The following is a 24,947-nucleotide window of genomic DNA, read 5'->3' on the forward strand; positions in this document are numbered from 1 at the left end:
TTCAACCCCAAACCTTAACCCTAACCCTATATCCTGTTTGTAGAGGACGTGGTAGTGTGTTTCCAGGACTGAACCACTCCCTCTCTGCCGTAGGTGACAGAGAGCTGATCCAGGAGGTGTTGTTTGATGCTGTGGTCACAGCCCCACTGGAGGCCTACTGGACCGGCCTGGCCCTCAACAAGTCCGAGTGAGTCTAGCCTACTAACTCCTGAACATGAACTAACTCCTCAACTCCTTTATGCAACACGCCTCCCTCTGTTGCTCTCTCACAGCTCTTACTTTGCGGGGTTGATCGTCGTTACAAACAGTACTAAACATCAACGGCATCAGCATGTCACTAGGTCTCTCTGCTTTGATCACCTGTGTGGTCCCCGCTGTAATGCTCGTCATTGAAGGGGGGCCAAAACGCAGCGGGTAAAGTGCTCATCCTCTTATTTATTAAAGAAAATACTTAATCAATACAAAACAAACGACGAAAACAGTCCAGTAAGGTGCATAGACTATACTAGAAACAACCACCCACAAAACCCAGTGAAAACAAACAACTAAATATGGCCTCCAATTAGAGACAACAACAACCAGCTGCCTCTAATTGGAGGTCATTGACAAAACTCACATAGAACTAGAAAAGCTAGATAAACATAGAAATAAGAAAACTAGAACCTAAACCCACAATACCCGACCACACAAAACAAACACCCCCTGCCACGCCCTGACCAACTACAATGACAAATAACCCCTTTTACTGGCCAGGACGTGACAGTACCCCCCCCTCCCCCCCCTGCACCTCAAAACAAAACCCACAAAAACAACCCCAAACCTAAAGGGAGGGAAGGGAGGGTGGCCACCATCAACAACGGTTCCTGTGCTTCACCCCGCCCCTTCGCAATCCTCCCACCACGGAGGTGGCTCTGGCTCTGGCCGTAGCTCCCGTTCAGCAGACTCTGGGCTGCACGGCATCGCTGGAGGCCCCGGGCTGAGAGGCGTTGCTGGAAACCCCGGCTGAGAGGCGTCGCTGGAGGCCCCGGGCTGAGAGGCGTCGCTGGAGACCCCTGGCTGAGGGGCGTCGCTGGAGGCTCCTGGCTGAGGAGCGTCGCTGGAGGCTCCGGGCTGGGGATCGTCTCTGGAGGCTCCTGACTGGGGAGCGTCGCTGGAGGCCCCGGGCTGAGAGGCGTCGCTGAAGGCCCCGGGCTGAGGAGCGTTGCTGAAGGCCCCGGGCTGAGGAGCGTCGCTGGAGGCTCCTGGCTGAGGAGGGTCGCTGGAGGCTCCTGACTGGGGAGCATCGCTGGAGGCCCCTGGCTGAGGGAAGTCGCTGGAGGCCCCTGGCTGAGGAGTGTCGCTGGAGGCTCAGGGCTGAGGAGCATCTCTGCAGGCTCCGGACTCTAGGCAGTCTCTGCAGGTTCCAGACTGTAGGCCGTCTCTGCAGGTTCCGGACTGTAGGCCGTCTCTGCAGGTTCCGGACTCTAGGCCGTCTCTGTCGGTTCCGGACTGTAGGCCGTCTCTGTCGGTTCCGGACTGTAGGCCGTCTCTGTCGGTTCCGGACTGTAGGCCGTCTCTGTCGATTCCGGACTGTAGGCCGTCTCTGTCGGTTCCGGACTGTAGGACGTCGCCGGAAGCAGTGGACGGGGAACTGTCGCCGGAAGCTCTGGACGGGGAACTGTCGCCGGAAGCTCTGGACGGGGAACTGTCGCCGGAAGCTCTGGACGGGGGACTGTCGCCGGAAGCTCTGGATGCGTGGGGCTGGCTTAGGAGGCGCCAGACTAGTAACACGCACCCCAGGGCTAGTGCGAGGAGCAGGAACAGGACGTACTCGACTGGGCAGGCGCACTGGAGACCTGATGCGTGGGACTGGCTTTGGAGGCGCCAGACTAGTAACACGCACCTCAAGGCTAGTGCGGAGAGCAGGAACAGGATGCACTGGACTGGGCTGACGCACTGGAGGAAGAGTACGAGGAGCAGGAACAGGATACACTGGGCCATGAACCCTCACAGGCGGTCTGATGCTTGCAACTTGCATCACCGGTCCTGGCTCAATGCTGGCTCTAGCATGACACCTATGAGGAGCTTTCACCAAGCGCACCGGGCTGTAGCTGCGCACTGGCGATACCGTGCGTATCTCCGCATAACACGGTGCTTGCTTGCTCCGTCGCTCCCCATAGTAAGCACAGGTGCTCCTTCGTGCCCTTTCCGCCAGTACCTCTCTCCGGAATCTCGCGTCAAGCTCCTCGCTTGATTCCTTGACTGGCTCCTCTTTGCTCCACGGCTCTGTCCTGTACGCCAGGGAAGTTAGGTCAGGGCTCCCCACTGACTCAGCCCAACTCCCCGGCTGCCTCCTCACCTCCTGAAATGGAGGATATAATGCCTCATACCTCCGTCGTTCCCTCTTAGCTTCCTCCATCTCCTCCTTCGGGCACTGGTACTCCCCAGCCTGGTGCCATGGTCCTTTACCGTCCAGGATCTCCTCCCATGTTCAGGACTCCAAATAGCTCTCTTGCTGCTCCTTCCTCCGCTGCTTGGTCCTTCTTTGGTGGGTGGTTCTGTAACGCTCGTCGTTGAAGGGGGACCAAAACGCAGCGGGTAAAGTGCTCATCCTCTTATTTATTAAAGAAAACACTTAATCAATACAAAACAAATGACAAAAACAGTCCAGTAAGGTGCATAGACTATACTAGAAACAACCACCCACAAAACCCAGTGAAAAGAAACAGAACTAAATATGGCCTCCAATTAGAGACAACAACAACCAGCTGCCTCTAATTGGAGGTCATTGACAAAACTCAATAGAACTAGAAAAGCTAGATAAACATAGAAATAAGAAAACTAGAACCTAAACCCACAATACCCAACCACACAAAACAAACACCGCCTGCCACGCCCTGACCAACTACAATGACAAATAACCCCTTTTACTGGCCAGGACGTGACACCCGCCTCTTCCCACAATCCTCTCTACTCTGTGGTCTCGTGACTAATGTGATGAACGTTTTACTTTTTATTTTCATTGTTTGTTTGTTTCCATCACCCCAACAGGAACTCAGACAAAGGAGTGGAGATTGCTTACCTAGCCACACGCACTGGCCTCTCTAGAACCAGCCTGTTTGTTGTCCCAGAGCACCTATCCAATCAGTGAGTACGATACTGAGCATCTGGCCAATCAGTGCAACAACTGAGACAAAGCAATGTACAAGTGACTTGTACTTTCACCAGTGACTTGTAGTTTCTCCTCTGACTCCTTCATGTCTTCCTGTGTCTCATCAGAGACTTCCTGACGGCGGAGGATAAGGAGGGGGTGTTCAATGCTGACCACTTCCCTCTGTGGTACAAGAGAGCAGCAGAGCAGGTTCCCGGCACCTTCGTCTACTCGATCCCCTTTGGAGGTATGGAGATACTTACACAAAATGTACCTTTACTCTATGTCCAGAATCCCCTCACCCGAAACACACCCGCTCATAACACAAGGTGTTACACCATTTACTTGCACTGTATTTTAATTATGTTGTCTTTGAAATACAACTTCATTTTACTTTAATCAATATACAGTTTCTCTAATATGCAGTAGCTCACTCTCCCTTATTTGTAATTGAGTGTCATCTGTAGCATATTTTCCCCACATCCCTCTCAATAGAACTCTTTGGTTAACCCTGTGTAATGTATCTCTGTGGGTTACCATGGAGATTCAGTGTATCTGTGTCTCTGATATAGGGTGTAGTTAGCCTCTTCGCTCTGGGAGACCTGCACACATTAATCTGGTCTCCTGTCGCTGAAGGCAACATCCTGAACCCCGAAAACATATTTACCAGCCTTCTGGTTTATCTATTTCTGATCAACTTTTCCTGTCACCGAAGGCAAATCTATAATCCAGAATGCCTTACCAGTTTTTACAGACTATACACTCTGTGAAAAAAAACATTTAAATCCAACTTTTCCAGAGTTTACCAAATTCACACCAAATCGCCTGTGAAAAGGCCGTACCTATTCACTGACAAAATCATAGACGGGACAGCACGAAATGAGACACAGAGACGTGACTTCAACAAAAAGAAGGACACTGTAATCGGTGTTCTTCTTTCAACTCTCCCCGGGACCGTACAAACAAAGGCCAGGGTAATGGCTCTCAAAAAAATAATATAAATAATAAAATAACAGTTGGTGCTAAACCTATAACAGGGAATCCTACTGTCCTGGAATTCATCATAGTCTCTGGCTCATAATCACTCCCCCCCCTCTGCCCCTTCAGGGAGCACAAACAATAACCAGTCAATTGGCCTCAGGTGAGCTCATCAGTAGTGGCTGTACTGCGGCCCACCTCCAGCAGAGGGAGCAGTCGGACCACTTGACCCGGCTGATCCCTCACACACCCTAAAGCCAAAGGTTTGTTGCCAGCTGAGATCACGCGGTAATCTTGCATGGCGACTACTACGGAGTATGGGGACAAGGGAGTGACTTCTGGAAAATGTGGATTTAAACGTTTATTTTTACCATAGTTCACATATTTTATAGCCCGTACCGATCGGTAAGGCATTCCGTATTATAGATTTACCTTGTGACGGGAAAAGTTTCACGGAAATAGGTAAATCAGAGGGGCTGATAAATATGTTTTCGGGGTACGGGATGTCGGCTGCACTGACAGGAGACTAGATTAATGTGTACAAGTCTCACTGAGCAAAGAGGCTAACTACACACTATATCAGAGACACAGATACACCGAATCGTCATGGTAAAACCTATCAGAGACACACTGAATCGCCATGGTAACCCACAGAGATACAGTACACAGCGTTAACTAAAGAGTTCTATTGAGTGGGGTGTGGGGGTGGAAAATAGGCTACAGATGAAATTCAACCACAAGTTAGGGAGAGTGAGCTACTGTATATTAGAGAAGCTGGGTTGTTGTACAGCTCATCTCTCTCACTGCTGTCTGTAATTAATGTGCCCCACTTTCTTCCCACTGAGGGAAAGAGAGGATCAGGATCTCACTGTTGTTCCCTGTTGTCTACCAGCCTCTACCTTCCTCTAACTGCTCTCATCCCTTAGTCTGTTGTAAAATATCCCTCCTTTACTGTCACCTCCCCTGTTTAATACTATAACCTCCTCCAACAATCTCTGTCCCCAGAGGTTCTGTAGTGCTAGTACCAGAACAGGTTTTTATTTCATAAGAACACATCCCTCCCTCTGTGTCAGAATCACTTCTAACATCCTGATTGTAGACTACCGATGGGATTCCATCACTGAGTGTAGTGCTGTGGGTTGCTATTGCCTGCTGAAGGCTGTGGGTATGGTGCCATCTTTTGGCTAGAAAATGATTATTCCCTTTTGTTTCTGTGACTTGGTTTTCCGCTGTGATTATGCTGAGGTGCTGAGGGTGGAATGGAATATATAGTGTATTTTATAAGATCTATTGAAATAGTAGGAATTGTTATTTTCCATTTACAAAACATTTGTTGATTGAGGCTAATATCTATGCTTCTCTGTGTTATTGTTTTACTCCAGGAAATGAGAATAAGAGTGTGGTTTTGGCCAGCACTGCCATACAACTGCTGGATGACAGGAAGTCGCCTATTGTTGCTTGTAAGCTCCCTGAAAAGCCCCTAACTTCTCCCTTAACTTCTCCCTAACATAGAGAGCTACTGTACCTGTTATAGGCTTGTAACTATAAATCCCCCTTTGAATACAAGTGAAGAAACTCTTTAATACATTTTTAATTCCTCTTCTAGATGTACAGTGTGCTGACTGTGTTCTGTTTGTGTTTTTGTTAAAACCCACTATAGCCGTTGGGATTCAGATGAAGCTGGATTTCTTTCAGAGGAAGTTCTGGACCGCTAGTAGACAGGTAGACACACACACACACCACACACACACACACACACACACACACACACACACACACACACACACACACACACACACACACACACACACACACACACACACACACACACACACACACACACACACACACACACACACACACACACACACACACACACACACACACACTATCCAGTGCTGTGAGACATGCTTTATGGATTATTCTAATCATTTATTAATCTTATTGATTCGATCCAGTGTGCTGCTTTGGATGGGAAGTGCACCATTAGCTGTGATAATGAGGTAAGACCAGACAGTAGGTGTCTGTCACTGACTCATGCTACTTCCTGTTTCTTAGCCTGTTGTCCGTGTCTCAGCTTTTCTACTTCCTGTCTGTACTGTCTGTGACCTTTCTCTGTTTCCTCTCAGTATTGAATTATTAAATGATGTCATGCTTTGAAGATCTGAATTAATGTTCCTTTCTTTATATCTAACAGGACATTAAGTGTTACCTTATAGACAACAACGGATTTATTCTGGTCACAGAGGACTACTCTCAGGTACCATTAATAATATACTAAATATGTGTGCGTATTGTCCTGTAGCTCCCCTGGTTCTTAGTATTTGCCTTTAAATAAACATCTTCTTCCTCAGACGGGGCTGTTTTTTGGAGAGGTGGAGAGTGCTGTTATGAACAAGCTGCTTCTTATGGGCTCCTTCAAAAGGTTAGAGGAGAAATCATGTTACAGTCATTACCCTGAACACACACACACACACACACACACACACACACACACACACACACACACACACACACACACACACACACACACACACACACACACACACACACACACACACACACACACACACACACACACACACACACACACACACAACATACACACACGATGAATGGTCTATTTTCTCTCCTCTCTCTAGGATCACTCTGTATGACTACCAGGCTCTCTGTAGAGAGTATGCTGGCAGCAGTGACAGCGCACGCTCTTTATCACATGTAAGTACTTCCCCTAAATATTATCACATGTAAGTACTGTCCCTAAATATTATCACATGTAAGTACTGCCGCTAAATATTGTCACATGTAAGTACTCCCCCTAAATATTGTCAAATGTAAGTACTGTCCCTAAAAATTGTCACATGTACGTACTGTCCCTAAATATTATCACATGTATGTACTGTCCCTAAATATTATAACATGTAAGTACTGTCCCTAAATATTTTCACATGTAAGTACTGTCCCTAAATATTGTCACATGTAAGTACTGTCCCTAAATATTGTCACATGTAAGTACTGTCCCTAAATATTATAACATGTAAGTACTGTCCCTAAATATTTTCACATGTAAGTACTGTCCCTAAATATTGTCACATGTAAGTACTGTCCCTAAATATTGTCACATGTAAGTACTGTCCCTAAATATTTTCACATGTAAGTACTGTCCCTAAATATTTTCACATGTAAGTACTGTCCCTAAATATTTTCACATGTAAGTACTGTCCCTAAATATTATCACGTGTACGTACTGTCCCGAAACTACTCATCAGACTTACATACATCCAGTCAATGCTAATTATTTAATGTCTTCTCTCCCAGCCCTTCTCCATGGTGAAATGGCTCCTGACCAAACTTGTCATGTGAGAATAATAAAATAATCACCTTGATACGATAAAATGAGATGCACTGATTATCAACCACAGTACATATTATTGTATTATTATATCAATGTATGTTTGTGTTTTCCTCATCAGTTTCCTGCTGGAGTTCAACCTTTACAGCTGGTGGCATGTTGATCTCTCAGTCAAAGGTCAGTGTGTGCAAGAATATAACTTGAGGTGTGTGTGTGTGTGTGAGTGCTTGCACACATGCATGTGTGTGTGTGTGAGTCTTTCGTGTCTTTATTATGTTAAGATTTACATGTCCCATTTCCAGCCCAAAAGTCGAGGGGTAAGACCATGATGGTGCCATGTGACACGGAGTACCCTGCCTTCGTCTCTGAGCGTACCATCAAAGAGACCACGGGAAACATCGACTGTGAGGGCTGTGCCAGGTACTTGTAACACAGTTCCCTTACCTGTGTATTAGGCACCGATAAACTCACTTAACTTGTGTGTTGATGGTGTATACACAATACAGGGTAATTTCATGCGTTAGTTCTGGGATAGACGCCCCGCTAGCGGGACAACTTACGGTGAAACTGGAGGACGCGCAATTCAAATAAATAATCATAAACATTATGGATATTAAACATTTAGGTACATACAAGCGTCTTATATCAGTTGAAAGCTTAACTTCTTGTTAATCTAACTGCACTGTCCGATTTACAGTAGGCTTTACAGCGAAAGCATGCCATGTGATTGTTTGAGGACGACGTCCCACATCAAAATATTTTGCCACCGGCACAGGTTTCATAAATTCACAAATAGCGATTAAATATTCACGTACTTTTTGAAAATCTTCCTCTGATTTGTCATCCAAAAGGTCCCAGCTATAACATGTAGTGTCGTCTTGTTAGATAAAATCCTTCTTTATATCCCAAAAAGTATTTTTAGTTGGCGCCATCGATTTGAGTAATCCACTCGTTCAACATGCCAAGATAGGAATCCAAAAATCTACCCCTAAACTTTGTTTCAACAAGTCAAAATAAGTTTCTATTTAATCCTCAGATACCCTAAAATCGAATTAAATTATACAATAATTTCCAAGTCTGTGTCCCTGTAGTAAAACTCATTATTCTTACTCGTTTTGGAAGAAACAAGCCTGAAACCTTGAACAAAGACTACTGACACCCAGTAGAAGCCATAGGAATTGCATACTGGGAGCTAGATTTCATTATTTCCCTATACGTTCCATTTTAATAGCATGGGCTCTCTCAAAAAAAAACATTGTTTTTTCTATGGATTTTCTCCTACCATATCTATTGTGTTAGTCTCCTACATTATTTAATCATTTCTACAAACTTCAAAGTGTCTTCTTTCCAATGGTACCAATTATATGCATATCCTGGCTTCAGGGCCTGAACAAAAGGCAGTTTACTTTGGGCACGTCAGTCAGATAGGAAGTGGAGAAAATAGGGGCCTAGCCTTATGTTAAAAGCATCAACTGAATCAACTCAACTCTCTCTCTCTCTTTCTTTCTCCTTCAACTCAACTCTCCCTCAGATCTTTTGTAATTCAGCAGATTCCCAGCAGTAATCTCTTCATGGTTGTCGTGGACAACAAGTGTGACTGCAGCTCTGCCCCCCTGGTTTCCATGGATCCCATCGAGATTATGTATATCCTTTACTAACCCTCAATAAGTTTGAGTGTATTTTTAGTACAAAGCTTTTGTGAGTGTTTTTTAGTATAAATGTTTTGTAAGTAGATGGGTTTTGTAAGTTAACTGTAAGTGAACTCTGAACTTAGACTTTAGTGTTCTGAGCGCGTGAATAGCTTCTTCATTGTCAGAGGTATTAATACATTTCTCATACATGTAGGTATTTAGGAAGCGTGCATTACTGTTTGGTTGTCTCATCATGCTAGAATGATGTTGCAGAAACGGTCACCACAGTATCAGTTAAATGTATCTGAGGTGTCTGAGGTGTGGTTCATCATCAGTATTTCTATCCTTAACCCCTCTGCACACAATGAGTCTCTGAAATGTGATAGGTTGAAATTTCAGAAAGACAGAAAGCGGCCAGAATCGTGTCATCCTTTTCACCCCGAGGTACGCAGTGTGTAGATATGTGTGCGTCTGCATCACAATTCTGTGATTACACGGAAAGTACATGAACGCCTGTTTATGAGTGTTTAATAACATGATATTAAGCATATATGTGACCATCTGTATATTGTCTGAAGCATATAGATATATAGTGTATGTATTAATTCATTTCTATGGTCTGAAACTCCTGTGATACCCCATGTGTCTGATGCAGGAGAATGCCATGGAGTGTGGAGGAGCAGCAGGCCTCTCTGCCCCCCTTACAGCAGCACTGCTCCCCCTACTGGCCACTCTCATTAGCAGGTGACCACACCGCCCTTGAGGCCCACCGTCCTGGACCCAACAATGGACCTAACACTGGAGAGATTGATAGACAGGCGCACCATCAAATGCTGACAACGCACAGGGAGCCTCGCCAACAAGAAGAACTTGCTCACAACTAACTGAGTTGCTTATTACCAACAGAGTGACATACCAATTGTAAAGCATCTCCCTGACCAGCAGAGAAATAAGAAATTAGACATTGTTCAAGAGAAACAGAACAATATTCCAAGGGGAAAACAATATGGACATTAGACCGAACAAATATACCTGCGAGCAGCAATGAACGGGTTTCACAGGATGACAGAAAGGACACAAGATCAGTTGGATAACAAAGCCAGCCCTCTGTGATGTAGGAACTATCTTCCTTTATGTGCAGTCAATGAAAGCATTACCATGTTGATTTAAATTTCAGTTGGTTCACTCCACATTAGCGTTCCTAAATACTTCAATACACTCTCACAGCTGTAGTACGCTGACTGCAAGCGGCAGGACAGGATTTTACAGAATAAAATATCCACTTTTCCCTAACATGGGCAACAATATGTGATTATACAGATATACTAATCACAATATTTGACATAATTTATTTGCATGAGACAAAGTCCACTTGATCAATAGTTATTGCTCTAGTATCATATGGTGGCACTGGTGACGATGAGATCTATAGTGCCACCATTTGGTCTGGTGCAGCCATCTAAGGTTGCAGTGAATTCATATTCACATAGCTTCTATGGCCATACATAAGGTTTACATACCACATTTCATTGCCCCTTGTCCATCGGCTCAGTTCTTGTAGCCAGTTGCCCATGGTGGAATTATCTGCAGGGCTTGACATTAACTCTTTCTGCCACTTGTCCTTCATACAAGTAAGACAGATTTTTTACTTGTCCGAACGGTTAAGGAGAACTGGCCAAAACCTCCCTCTGTTAAGGTGAGAGCAATGCAGATAATTGCAAAGCCTACAAGTCCAGCGTTCATCAAAGCACAGCTTCCCTGCCACGACCTGCCTACACTCTCGGCTCTGTCTTATATCAGTTTCTCAGAGTTTTGGTCAGAGTCTTGTAAGCAGGCACAGGTGTGAGCAATTAGTTAATGATTTTGTGATATCTTCCCTTACAAGCTGTCCTACAGCTTCACCACACTATCCCCATCCTGGGTGGAAAAGACCATCCCTGAGTTTTTCCAAAGCCATGTGGTACCTTTGGACTACGCTGGTGGCTGCCAGTCTTGCACTGGTCATGCTCCCCGAGACAGTTGGGCTCCCGTTGACCTTCCTCCCACTGAAAGAGATGCTGCTGGTGCTTCCCGTTGCTGAAGAATGCCGGAAGTACTGTCTCATAGATGCTGGAGGTCAGATGACGCCTATCGTGTGCTAGATGCAGCTGGCAACAGCAGCCCTGGATGCAGAACAGCGTCTCTCCGGGATAATCCACAGCCGACTGGAACCCCGGCCTGTGATAACCCAACTGGGTCATGGGTTGACCTCCAGTTGGTGTGAAGGCCTGCGAGGTTGGGCAGGAAATCTCTCTCTCTCCCACCTAGCTGGGTTGTACCGGAGTCTCTGCAAATTATCAAGGAACAAAGGGTTTGAGTTGTTTGAAATGCACCACAGTTTAACGACCTCTCTCCATCCAGTTCTATACGGCAGAGGACATCTAAAACCTGCTCTATCACTTGGAAAGGGTGTTTGTAGCACCTCTGTTACTTAGGACATACCCCTCGCTTCTTAGCCTTATTTCGAACCCAAACCAATTCAACCACAGATTAATATAGATAATTGGCACGAAAATCAAAGTTAACTTTCTGCTGACCGGAGGCATTAGCTTGGTGTCTTTTCACTGACCGCACTAATGTAGACAAAGTGTCATCCAGCCACAATACATATTCACTGACAGATGTACAATTTTTCCTGTGATCTATGTCAAGCATCACATCGACTAGAAGAACAATTTCTTAACCAAACAGCACTTTGAATGGGTTGAACCCGGTACTTGCATGAAAACTACTATGATAGACCATCATGACATACGGTAGAAGAACATCCCAGTTCAACACACTATCCCCCATCCTGGATGGAAAAGACCGTCCATGAGTCACTCCGAAGCCATGTGGTAACTTTGGACCACGCGAGTGGCTTCCGGCGTCGCACTGCTCGTGCTCCCTGAGAAAGTTGGGCTCCCATTGACCTCCCTCCCATTGAAGGAGACGCTGTTGGCACCTCCCATTGCTGAAGAAGACCGGAAGACCCCTCTCGTGGATGCTGGAGGCCAGATGACCTCTCTCGTGTGCTAGATGCGAGCGAGCAACCCATCTGACTGGCGATGATAAGCAGAGGTTTAAGATTTATGGATGTTCTACACATCCACAAACTCCTCTGTCCATTTTGAGATATAATCTCAGTCTACCAGGATGTACTTTTCCCGTTGGCGGTGTTAGTGAGGGGACCCAAGATATCCACTGCTATACGTTCACACGGCCAAGAGGTGACAGACAGGTTTAGGGGTGCACAGAACGGCCGCCCTTGGGGTTTACGGGACGTGCAGTCCACACACTCCTTACACCATTTTTCTACATTGTCAAACCACCCCGTCCAGTCGAAACGATCTTTGGCTTTCCCCTATAGCTTTTGCACTCCTAAATGACCCCCTGTTGTTGTGCTATGTACCATGTCCAAAACTGTAGGCGCCACAGCTTTGCGGAGGACCACTTGTATCTTACAAATGGCATCAGAATTAGGCAAGGGGACACGCACTAAACTCAGCCCTTGCACCTGAAGCTGATCCCATACTGGCGCATATTAAGGCTTGATTACTCTACCTCCCTGCGCTTGTCCCCTATACTGTACTTCTTGTAAGCTAGAGGAGAAGGCGTATTTCCGCGTCTTCTTGTTGGGCTTCTGCCAAGTCATCCCCCACCCCTGCTTCCTGTTCTAGCCATGCCAGCTGGTTGACATGCATCAATGCGCAAACCACAGGGCACTGATCAGAGGGAGGGCTTGACGCAACACAGGGTACGACAGAGAATGCTGGTAGCCTCGACAGAGTGTCTGCACTCGCATGCTGCTTTCCGGGACGGTGCACAATCTTATACTGAAAATTGGCCAACTGTTCCACCCACCGAGCTAGCTGCCCTTCTAAACCTTGAAAGTTGTGCAACCATCGTAGGGAGATGTGGTCTGTACGCAGAATGAACTCTTTGCCTAAGAGGTAATGTTTTAAGTATCTTCTTGAAAGTAACCATGCCCAACAGCTCCTTCTTCGTTGTAGCATACTTGCATTCTTGCTTTGTCAGAGCTCGACTAGCATATGCTACCACACACTCCAATCCTTTCTTCTTTGATATGGTACAGCTCCTATTCCTTCATTGTTATCATCGGTATCTAGGCTAAAGGTCTTGTTAGGATCTGGGTAGGACACGACTGATGCAGTAGTGAGGCTAGCTTTCAACTGCGTGAATGCCCGCTGGCAGTTTTCCCGCCATCTTCCTTTCTCAGTAAGCTGATGCAGAGAGGGGCAAGATTTGGAGGAGATGTTCTTGAACGGTACGACCGGACACAATAATTTCATCCAAATCAACTAAACGGGTGGTCTACTGTGAATCTGCTAGGACTACATCCATCAACCTCTGGAAGGTACTAGGTGCATTGCATAAACCAAAACATCACAATGGTTGAGCAAAGAGGAAGAGGGTTCCAGCATACCTTTGGTGTACTTCTTGGGAAGACCTTCAACTGCCCACGGGATAATTACTTCGCAGTGGGGTGAGATTACTGTATCATAGTGAACAGTAACATGTTTGGGTTGGTTAGCATCATACAACAACAAGAGAGGTAGCTTCTTTCCCATTAGTCGGTATCATCTTCCTCCATATCAATCACATCACCAAATTTATCTAGAAAGTCAGTGCCAAGCAAAATGTCTTAGGGCAAGATATCCACCATAAGAATTCAGTAACTACAGCTAAAGACTCAAATTGACAAATGGTCTGCCAACGGCTCAGGATCTCAATTTCCCGCCCATTAGCTACAGCAACTTAGCCCTGGTAACCCATCAACTCAGTGTCTCCATTAGTTATTTTTAGCTATGGAAACAATTGAAGCTTGAGCCCCGGTATCAATTGGTAGACGATAGTCCCACCCACTTAGTTTAGCATTGAGGTACACTCTGGAAGTGTTCTTGTCACATGGAGAGGCCAGTCTAGAAGAAGGAGGAAGGGGGGCGAGCATTTTGCCTGCCGTGCACACCCGCACTAGTTTCCCGGCAGGTAGGGGGAGTTTCTTCTCATATGACGGTTACATCCACATTCCTAGCAGAATTTGCTTCGGCCTCTGTTCACTCGGTCATAAGCAAACCCGCTTTGTTCCCTAGTAGCGGGCCTAGCAGACCAAAGACTGACACGCCAGTCCCCACTACATACATAATCAATAACATGATCACGTGTAAACATGTTGTTTCGTTATGCAGGCTGTTTCGTTATGCAGCCTCCTCCTAGCCAGGAAGTTAGCACAGTTCCCATTGTGACTGTCACAAGGGTCTAAACATTTCCCAATAGCATTTTTCAACTGTGTGTAGTCACTTCTATCCTCAACGGAGAGACCGCTATAAATGTCTCCAGCCCGCCCCGGTAGTAACAAAGACATATATTTTAACTTGAGCCCATAATTCCAATTGTTTACCTTGGCAGCCATTTCCAACTGTCCAGCCCAAACAGACCATTCCAGCCCCAGACCGGTAAATGTTTCTGGCATAAAGACAGGGTGCACCGACTGCATGTTGGGGGGAAGGGGCTGACCATTATATGGGACGGGGGCTGCGACCTGTGCCTAAGTTTGTGTCCTCATGGTCTGACATACTGTATATCCCACCACTGTAATGAAGCTCGCTAGACCACCTGATAGGTGGGGCAAGTACTGGATTGAGCAGAGTACTGTGAGCCACCATCTTTGTTTGACCGGTATGGTATGGTCCAGCGAGGTTAGGACACCAACACTCAACACAGATATAGAAAACAATGATCTTTATTAACGACACCATTTCATAAGACATGGTGCGTAAAATGCTAGGTGACCTACTAAATTCATAGAACCCCTTACTTTGAGCTATGCAGTCTGGAATCCCCTTTCTGTTCCTCCTACATACCCAACGTTATATTTTAAAAACATTTAACAAGACTAGGCCAATGAAAGAGGACATCTGTCATGAAACTGAACGTTTAAATGTAATATTTATACTCACCAAAAGCTTAGACTCCCCTCTCTTTAAAAATAGTAACAGCAGTTGTTTTAAAAAGTGTTTTAGCTGCAATTACATTTTCAAATCTTGCTCAACTGTCATGTGCTTTCACATTCAAAATGAGTCTCTCCCTTCACTCCGTGCACAAAGTAGGGAGAGTGAGTGAGAGCACACAGGAAAATAGGGACAGAACATAGGACATGACAATAATACATGCTGCTAATGGCTAAATATACTGAACAAAAATATAAACGCAACATGCAACAATTTCAAATATTTTACTGAGTTAAAGTTCATATAAGGAAATCAGTCAACTGAAATAAATTCATTAAGCCATAATCTATGGATTTCACATGGCTGGGAATACAGCTATGCATATGTTGGTCACAGATACCTTAAAAAATGTAGGGGTATGGATCAGAAAACCAGTCACTATCTGGTGCAACCCACCTTTTCCCTCATGCAGCGCAACACATCTCCTTCGCATAGAGTTGATCAGGCTGTTGATTGTGGCCTGTGGAATATTGTCCCCCTCCTCTTCAATGGCTGTGTGAAGTTTCTGGATATTGGCCGGAACTGGAACATGCTGTCGTACAAGTTGATCCAGAGCATCCCAAACGTTCTCAGTCGGTGACATGTCTGGTGAGCATGCAGGCCATGGAACAATTGGGACATTTTCAGCTTCCAGGAATTGTGTAGAGATCCTTGCAACAAGGGGCCGTGCATTATGATGCTGAAACATGAAGGCGGTGGATGAATGGCACGACAATGGGCCTCAGGATCTCGTCATGGCATCTCTGTGCATTCAAATTGCCATCGATAAAAATGCAATTGTGTTCATTGTCCGTAGCTTATGCCTACCCATACCATAACCCCAGCGCCACCATGGGGCACTCTTTTCACAATGCTGACATTAGCAGACTGCACACCCACACAATGCAATACATGTGGTCTGCGTTGTTAAAGGTCGGTTGGACGTACCGCTAAATTCTCTAAAACAGAGATATTAATGTTAAATTCTCTGTAAACAGCTTGTGTGGAAAGACCATCTTGCAGTGCATGACGATGGCACACTCCCTCAAAACTTTAGACATCTGTGGCATTGTGTTGTGTGACAAAACTGCACATTTTAGAGTGGACTTTTATTGTCCCAGCACAAGGTGCAGCTGTGTAATGATCATGCTGTTTAATCAACTTCTTGATACGCCACACCTGTCAGGTGGATGGATTATATTGGCAAATGACAAATAGTCATTAACAGAGATGTAAACTAATTTGTGCACAACATTTGAGAGAAATAAGCTTTTTGTGTGTATGGAAAGTTTCTGGGATTTGTTTTATTTCAGCTCATGAAACATGGGACCAACACTTTACATGTTGCCTTTATGTTTTTGTTCAGTGTAGTTAAACACTGACGTAAGTAGCCAGACTAGGCTACATTATATGGTTTGAATTGGCTATCTACTTATTATTATTTCTTCTATAGGCTAGCCTACCTGATGCTGCAATGCCTCTCTCTCCTTGAGCAACAGCCCCCTCGACTTTCAAGACCAAACAAACCCTGTTTGCTGACCAACAATCTGCTATAACTGTGCAAATAACTCACTAACTAGCAAGGAATATCAGCGAATGTGCACAGGTGTCTAAACACGGATCTAGTTTTAAATTCAAACCCGCTGGCACCTGAAGCCCCCATGAGATCCCAAATCTAGAAGCAGTTTAGCTAACGCATTAGCTAGCTAGCGAAATGCTAATTCTGTTTAACAAGAAAACAGCTGAGATTCCACAAACACTGTAGCTAGCTAGCTAGGCCTCCTCAGCAGCAATGTTATTAACCGTCATTGAAGTTGGTGGTCACTACTGGTTTCAGATGACGAATAAAACTCTCCGCCATGTTTGGTGTTTTGGTAAGGGCTCAGAGTGACGTCACGCACCAAATAATCCACAAAACCAATCACGACAGATAAGGAACAGGGAATTGTTAATTGTTTCTTTGTTTTTTTTTATCAAATGAATACATATTTTGATGCTCCTGGACACATAATCAGTGATGTAACCTGGAGTCATAGGGTGTTTTGGGTCAACATCACACACCCTCGCGCAGGCGACCCAACCAAGGTTGATCAGATCCTGACTTGTCTCCAGGTAGCATTACGCTGCTCCCAATGGATCTCCTCTCTTGATCCAGGGACATTGTGCTGCTGATGGCTTTTCTCCTCTTCACTCCCTTGATGCCAAGTGTGCTGCAGGCTCTGTAGAGGGATTGCCCAGCAAAACCCTTGGAGCCTACCTCGATAGGCATGCACCTAGCCTTCCAACCCTGCTTCTGAAAGTCGATGACCAGTCCCTCATACTTTGCCCTCTTCCTCTCGTATGCCTCCTGAAGACGATCTTCCCAAGGGACTGACAGCTCAAAAATAATGATGGTCTTTGTGGACTCTGAGACCAGGGTTATGTCTGATCTCATGGTTATCTTGACAATGTGCTACAGGAACTTAACATGGATCATCACAATAATGTCTTTGATGACCCGACAACGTTTGACGTTTATAGGCCATTGTGAAGTGGATTTACAAAGGATTTAAATGGACATGTCACGTCTGATTTCAAGATTTATCAATAACCCTAAATTTAACAATGTTCCATGGGCCTACACACTGAATTTGGTTTTATTTGGACCTATGGTTCATGAGAATACCTTTTTCAAAGATTTTCCTAAATGTCCAAGATGGAGGAAAATCTATCCAAACAGACCTTATGAGTTCTTGAGGAAAATGTGTGCAGCATGAGGAAATACACCTACATACAAAGTTTCCTGTCTCTAGGTGAAACGGGGCAGCAGATATGAAGGTTTAAGTTAGACTGCTTATAACAGCGCCTCCTATAGGCCAATCAGTGCCATTCTTTTTTACCAAGTTACTCTAGTTTCTGTGTGCAAAATTAGAAAACAGTTATCAATCTATGCTTGAGTTATTTGACCATGTCAAGGGGTAAAAAATTGAAGAATAACAAAATGTTTCACTGCTTGGCTCTGGATCACTAATAAAGGATGAGAAAGCACTGTGACAGCAATGATGAGATCCTGAGCACATTACAGACCCCTCTGTGGATGCCAGAGCAAAGAAACCAATATCCCTGTGTACTGTACATGCACTGTAGAAAATAACAAGAGTTAGGTCAAGGTAGTTATATGAATTAAAATAACAAAAAAATTCCACCTTTAAAAAAAAGAGTACTATACAATTGAAAAGAAACTGTAAAAAAGATGGTATAGAGACGCGATTGTACGATTTTAGAGGTAAATATTTGTAGCTTTATTTTGACAAATATAATTCTGTCTTTTGGGATATGGAAGGGATCATGTAAAATAACAGAGATGAGAGGATGGTTGAAGTCAATTTATTCTGCCTGCTTTAAATTTTACAGCAGAGAACATCTTAAACAGATTAAAAAGATGCATGTTAAGGATAAAAAAAAATACATTTAAGTTACGGGAAAGGAATAAAGTTCAGAGCTCTGGCTGTAAACTGAAAATATGAACATTTGCATGTTTTACATTTTTATTGTAACCTATAACCCTTAATGTTTACCTCGAACCCAAACCCCTACGTTTGAGGACGCTGCTACTATCTAAATAAACACAAATACCTATTTTCTATCATCTGTCTTTCAGCTCTAATTCTTTACTTAACTTCAACAGTTGCATTGATGTGGGTGTTGATTTACAGTTACCCTAATGGAATTAGCTAAACAAATGAATAAAAAAGCTACTGTATTTAACCCTTATGGTTTATCATAATGATCGTACACAAAAACATGAGAACGAGTAAAACATGAAATAAGTATAAATACAATCTTGGAGCCAGGTGATAATAGAGAGCAGTGATAATACTGTAGCCATTCTCTACATACAACATCCTGTAAGAGGCTCAAAGGGTGTGGTGCAGACAAAGGACATTTTACGATCAGTAGCTACAGTGCCGTGCAAAAGTATTTTCCCCTTTCAAATTTTCTCTACTTTTGCATATTTTTGATACTGAATGTTATCAGATCTTCAACAAAAACCTCATAGTAGATAAAGGAAACCTGAGTGAACAAATAGCACAACAATTATATCTTTATTTAATTTATTTCAGAAACATAGTTATGTAGCACCCAATACCCCTGTGGGAAAAAATAATTGCCCCCTTTCACTCAATAACTGGTTGTGCCACCTTAAGCTGCAATGACTCCAACCAAACACTTCCTGTAATTGTTGATCAGTCTCTCACGTTGCTGTGGAGGATTGTTGTCCCACTCTTCCATGCTGAACTGCTTTAACACAGTGACATTTGTGGGTTTTCAAGCATGAACTGCTCGTTTCAAGTCCTGCCACAACATCTCAATTGGAATTAGGTCTGGACTTTGACTAGGCCATTCCAAAACTTCACATTTGTTGCTTTTTAGCCATTTTCACTTGATTGTGTGTTTTGGATCATTGTCTTGCTGCATGACCCAGCTGTGCTTTAGCTTCAGCTTACAGACAGATGGCCTGACATTTTCCTGTAGAGTTCTTTGATACAGAGCAGAATTCATGGTTCCTTCTATTAAGGCAAGTCGTCCAGGTACTGAGGCAGAATAGCATTCCAAAGCCATCACACTACCACCACCATGCTTGACCGTTGTTATAAGGTCCAAACACTGTGGAATGCAGTGTTTGGTTTTCGCCAGGCATAATGGGACCCATGTCGTCCAAAAAGTTATACTTAAACTCATCTGTCCATAGAACATTCTTCCAAGAGTCTTGATGATCATCCAGGTACTTCCAGGTGCTATTTGGCAAACTTGAGTCAACATTTTGGACGATATGGGTCCCATTATGTCTGATGAAAACCAAGGAAGCGTTTGGTTGCAGGCATTGCAGTTTAAGGTGGTACAACCAGTTATTGAGTGTAACGGGGCAATTTTTTTTCACACAGGGAATTGGGTGTTGCATACCTTTGTTCATTAAATATTTTTTTTTTTTTGTAAACTCAGGTTTCCTTTATCTAATATTAGGTTTTGGTTGAAGATCTGATAACATTCAGAATCAACAATATGCAAAAATAGAGAAAATCAGAAGGGGGAAAATACTTTTTCACGGCACTGTAGAGAAAGTCATAGTTGTGGTTTCAAAACTACATCAGTAGGCTGTCCTGCTGGGCTGAGGTTGCTGGTGTGTCGGGGATTGAGCTGTATACGTGGTACATATCAGACTAGATAAAAGAAACAGGCAGTTTCACTTTAGACCTTTGAAAATACACACTGCACATACTGTATTATTGATTTAAGATGATTTAGACATGAAGCGCGAAAAATGCTAAAGTTTGTATCATTTATTTGCATTGGATTTGTACTACAAATTGTAAAAAGTTAGCATTTGGAAACAGTAGCCAGGTAAATAAAGCAAAGCATGGATTGTTGTCATACCTTGTCAAAAGGATGCTTACAGGGTAAGGAAACCAATGTGTAAATGTGTAATTATGATGAACTATCCCTCTAACTGAAGTTCCTACAATGCATTTGATGTGATATAAATACACTTTTTATTTTAAAGAAAACTATGATTTTGTCATCTCTTAAGAAAGCAGCTTGGGCAGCAACATCTGGGGCCTGCTTGGAGACTGAGAATAAAACCAGTTTGGTCCCAGGTGGACAGCCATTTGAAATCAACATTTACAGCCTACTTATTGCCCTAGCGGGAAAATTGGGGACTTGGGTCCCAGGTGTTTACCATAATGGGTTACATCTGGGTAACCCATTTGGGTAAACACCTGGGACCCATGCAAGTAAATCCTCAATTCACCCGCTAGGACAACTTATGAAGCCCAACATGGCAACCACATGTGGGGCCAACGTGGATACTGAGGACAAAACTTAGTGGGCCCACTGTTGGGTTTCTCTAATGGGGCCCGTGGAACAGCCCTTCATTAACCGATATGGGTCCCACATGGAAATGTTGACTGAGAAGGTGGAGTGAAATGGATTTTTGTCCGTTATTCTGCTAATTTTTATCACCGATAAAACATTTGATCTCAAACAGTTTTCTGTTCCCAAAACGAAAATCTGTTACGAACAGAGTGGACTAAGTTTTGCAGACTATCCTTTGGCAAAGGCGTTGTTTAGAAGGAGTGCAAGGGCAAATTGAGTTATTGCACACGTGCACTTTACAGAGTAGGTGTTCCCTAACAGAAATATGCAAATACATGCAAAAACGCACCAATAAAACGCGCCGATCTCGCTAGTTCATGCTTGTCTCTGCCCACCTCATTGCTTGTTCTGCCCAACTATGATCCACTTGGATGATTTTGCTCCCATTGGAAATGACAGGCTGTGGTCTATCTTGGTTCTGTTACAAACTCACCTGAGGGCAAAAACGTGGACGGTACATAAGTGATGAGAGAACAGATCCCAGCATCCCTTGAATCCAACATGCCTGCACTGCTCATAACTCTCACCACCAAAACCCCTAGAATAGAAACAAAATGAAAATTAAATTAGATATGTGTTTGTACGTGTGTGTCTAGTTGTGTTAGTAGTGTGTGCAGTGTTGGATGTATTTTGTTTTGGAACATACATTGGCTGTGATCATGCTGTCTGGATGTAGGTCTGTACAACATAAAAGTATAAGAAGGTGGTGGTAAGAACATCTCATCATGGACAATACAGAACTAAAGGTTGATACAATCTGCATCATATTCACAAGGGAATTCTTACCTCTGAAAAACAAATTAGACTAAATGAATGATGTTGAATATAGCCTACACTACACAATATCACCAAAAGGAGTTGAAAGATTAAGCCATGTCAAAGGCACTTACATTAATATGAGAAGGAAAATGTTTGCAATGATTTGTTATGCAGAATCAGAAGTACTCACTGGTCCTCCTGCAGAGATAGGCAGCTGTCAATCCCATCAGGAACACTCCCACTCCAGAAGCCATACCCACTGCTGTCTGCCATAATTGTCAGTTGTCAAAGTAGGACTAACAGTCAAATCTGGTGCAAAGCAAAGTCATTGGATCTGGTTATACAATAAGGTATCTTAATGGGAACGATTTAATCAATCCAATATCAACCTCTTTTCTAGTAACTAGGCACATTTGTGATTAAAAAAGAATACATGGACCTGGGTAAGGAGTCTTTTAGACCTAGACTTGGCCCTCCGGTACCGCTTGCCATGCGGTAGCAGAGAGAACAATTTATAACTAGGTGTCTGGAGACTGACAATTTTTAGGCCCTTCCTCTGACCCCACCTGATATAGTTGTCCTGGATGGCAGGAAGCTTGTCTCCTGTGACGTACTGGGCCGTACACACTAACCTCTGCAGTCGAATGCCGAGCAGTTGCCATACCAAGCGATGACGATATCAGTCAGGCTGTTCTCGATGGTGCAGCTGAAGAACTTTTTGAGGATCTGAGGACCCATACCAAAATCTTTTCAGTCTCCTGAGGGAGAATATGCTTTGTTGTGCTCTCTTCACGACTGTCTTGGTGTGTTTGGACGATGATAGTTTGTCAGTGATGTGGACACCAAGGAAGTTGAAGCTCTCGAACGCGCTCCACTACAGCCCCGTCGATGTGAATTGGGGCATGCTGAGGGAGCGCTTGTTGTCTTGGCATCACACTGCCAGGTCTCTGACCTCCTCCGTACAGGCTTTCTCATTATTGTCGGTGATCAGGTCCACCACCATAGTTTCGTCGGCAAACTTAATGATGGTGTTAGAGACATGCATGACCACGCAGTCGTGGGTGAAGAGGGAGTACATGTTGACTCATCACGCACCTCTGACGGGCCCCTGTGTTGAGGATCAGCGAGACAGATGTGTTGTTGTCAGGAAGTCCAGGATCCAGTTGCAGAGGGAGGATTTTAGGCCCTGGGTACTTAGCTTAGTGATGAGCTTTAAGGGGAACTATGGTGTTGAACGCTGAGCTTTAGTCAACAAACAGCATTCTCACATAGGTGTTCCTTTTGTCCAGGTGGGAAAAGGCAGTGTGGAGACCAATAGCGATTGCGTCATTTGTGGATATGTTGGGGCGGTATGTGAGTTATATTGGGTTCTAGGGTTTCTGGGATGATGGTGTTGATGTGAGCCATGACCAACCTTTGAAAGCACTTCATGGCTACCAATGTGAGTGCTACGGGCCAGTAGTCATTTAGGCAGGTTACCTTGGTGTTCTTGGGCACAGGGACTATGGTGTCAGTTTGAAACATGTCGGTATTACAGACTCATTCAGGGAGAGATTGAAAATGTCAGTGAAGACACTTGCCAGTTGGTCAGTGCATGCTCTCAGTATGTGTCCTGGTAATCCATCTGGCCCTGCAGCCCGTAATCTAAACCCTTGACTGTACAATTGGTATTTGCTGAGAAGGTAATTTAGAGACATATTAATGAAATTAGCATTTTATTAATGATCATCATGGTGTTGTTGGCCTTTTGAAATACCTTCATGACTTGTCTATTCAAAGTGGTCAAAGTAGGACTATAAAATCTACTACGGACAGATTGCTTCTAGCCCTGGTAGATTATATTTCTCCTCATTATAGAGATGATAAGACCAATTCATAAGGTGATAAAGTCTTTCAGGACAGATAAGGTGTTGATTGTTGTTGACAGCTTCCTAGAATGAAGTCACCATGTTATCTAACAGCAGAAGCTTAACGGTGCACAGACATGATCTATACACTTAACCAGTTCAACAAAGAAATTGTAATACTTGTGGTAATGGTCCCAGGCGTTGGTGTTGATACTGGTTTCATATATATGAACAAAATTACTTAAGGTTTCTAATGTAAAGTGTTCTAAACAACATCCTCCATCATCAACACAATGAATTACAGAGAAAGACATTCCAACAGATATACTAAAACCCTTTGTCTCCCTGCTGTAGAGGGTGTCTGTACTGTTGTTGGATCACTGATGTGAACTCCCACTAGATTTACAACCATTTAGGATTGGAATGTGGTCTATAGTTTGTGGGTCAGAATGTTATTTGCTGGCAGTAGCTCCCTGCCTGCCCTCATCCTCAAGGAGCCATCCCCCAACAGGCCACGCCCAAGAGGAAGACAGAGAGCCAGGTGGTCCGACCAGTTGGGGGATGACCTACACAACCTGGGACTCAACACCAGATCAGCCTGGGACCTGGCCCAGAAGAACACAGTGTGGAAAACCATATGTGGAGATGCTCAAAAGGAGCGAGTGAGTCAGAATGAATATAGTCATACTCAATTTTTTTAAGGGAAGTCAGATCAAGAAGACCTGCAGCACTGATAAATTATTATTTTATAGATAATGACTCACCTGTAAAGCTGTACCCATCACTGCGTGGAGAGAGAGAGTTTGGTCCTGAGCTCACTCTGTAGTCACAGCTCACCTCCTTACTCCTCACTGACTGAAGACGTCTGATTAGATGACTCTCAGCCACAGCGAATTGACAGAACCAGCATTTGGAATCTGTGTGTTTCGTCTTCCTGATGTGTGCTTTTATAAGATGCTTACTCTGCTCTCCAACATACAGGTTACAGGTGGTGTCATTAACATAACATGGACTTGTGATTTGTTTAACTATTTTGAATGAACTTGGACTATGATTTAAAAACATTTGTTAAAGATAATGGATCTGTTCAAAACAAATTAACAATAAATTAAGCATTTGTCCAATGGGCACAGACGTCAGTTCCACACCTAGTGTTGATTTACATTTGATTGAGTTGTCAGCTAATGTGAATTCAAAGTGAAATCAACAACATTTCAGCCATGTCATTGGATTGAGGTTCAAGTAGGGTGAAAAAAAGACAAACATTCCCCAAATTATTTCAGCAAATCCAATACATTTTCCACA

At 44.0% G+C, this 24,947-nt stretch overlaps 1 protein-coding gene across 2 annotated transcripts in view; it reads left to right on the forward strand.

Moving 5' to 3' along the window:
• LOC106565153 (voltage-dependent calcium channel subunit alpha-2/delta-3) overlaps positions 1-10,384 on the forward strand; it is a 62,250-nt gene extending 51,866 nt beyond the window's left edge. Inside the window, exons 24-38 of one of the 2 annotated variants that reach the window (XM_045692012.2) lie at positions 94-187; positions 3,031-3,126; positions 3,259-3,377; positions 5,491-5,568; positions 5,769-5,830; positions 6,067-6,111; positions 6,306-6,368; positions 6,463-6,533; positions 6,751-6,826; positions 7,427-7,467; positions 7,582-7,637; positions 7,763-7,880; positions 8,992-9,104; positions 9,453-9,535; positions 9,747-10,384. In XM_045692012.2, the coding sequence (XP_045547968.1) occupies positions 94-187; positions 3,031-3,126; positions 3,259-3,377; positions 5,491-5,568; positions 5,769-5,830; positions 6,067-6,111; positions 6,306-6,368; positions 6,463-6,533; positions 6,751-6,826; positions 7,427-7,467; positions 7,582-7,637; positions 7,763-7,880; positions 8,992-9,104; positions 9,453-9,535; positions 9,747-9,839 (1,208 nt within the window). In that variant the 3' untranslated portion in view covers positions 9,840-10,384. The remainder of the gene's footprint in view (positions 1-93; positions 188-3,030; positions 3,127-3,258; positions 3,378-5,490; positions 5,569-5,768; positions 5,831-6,066; positions 6,112-6,305; positions 6,369-6,462; positions 6,534-6,750; positions 6,827-7,426; positions 7,468-7,581; positions 7,638-7,762; positions 7,881-8,991; positions 9,105-9,452; positions 9,536-9,746) is intronic. The other variant, XM_014131951.3, reaches the window with a different exon arrangement.
• The last annotated feature ends 14,563 nt before the right edge of the window (positions 10,385-24,947 follow it).

Source organism: Salmo salar, chromosome 12 (assembly GCF_965601325.2).
Source record: "Salmo salar chromosome 12, fSalSal1, whole genome shotgun sequence".
Classification (NCBI taxonomy): Eukaryota; Metazoa; Chordata; class Actinopteri; order Salmoniformes; family Salmonidae; genus Salmo; species Salmo salar.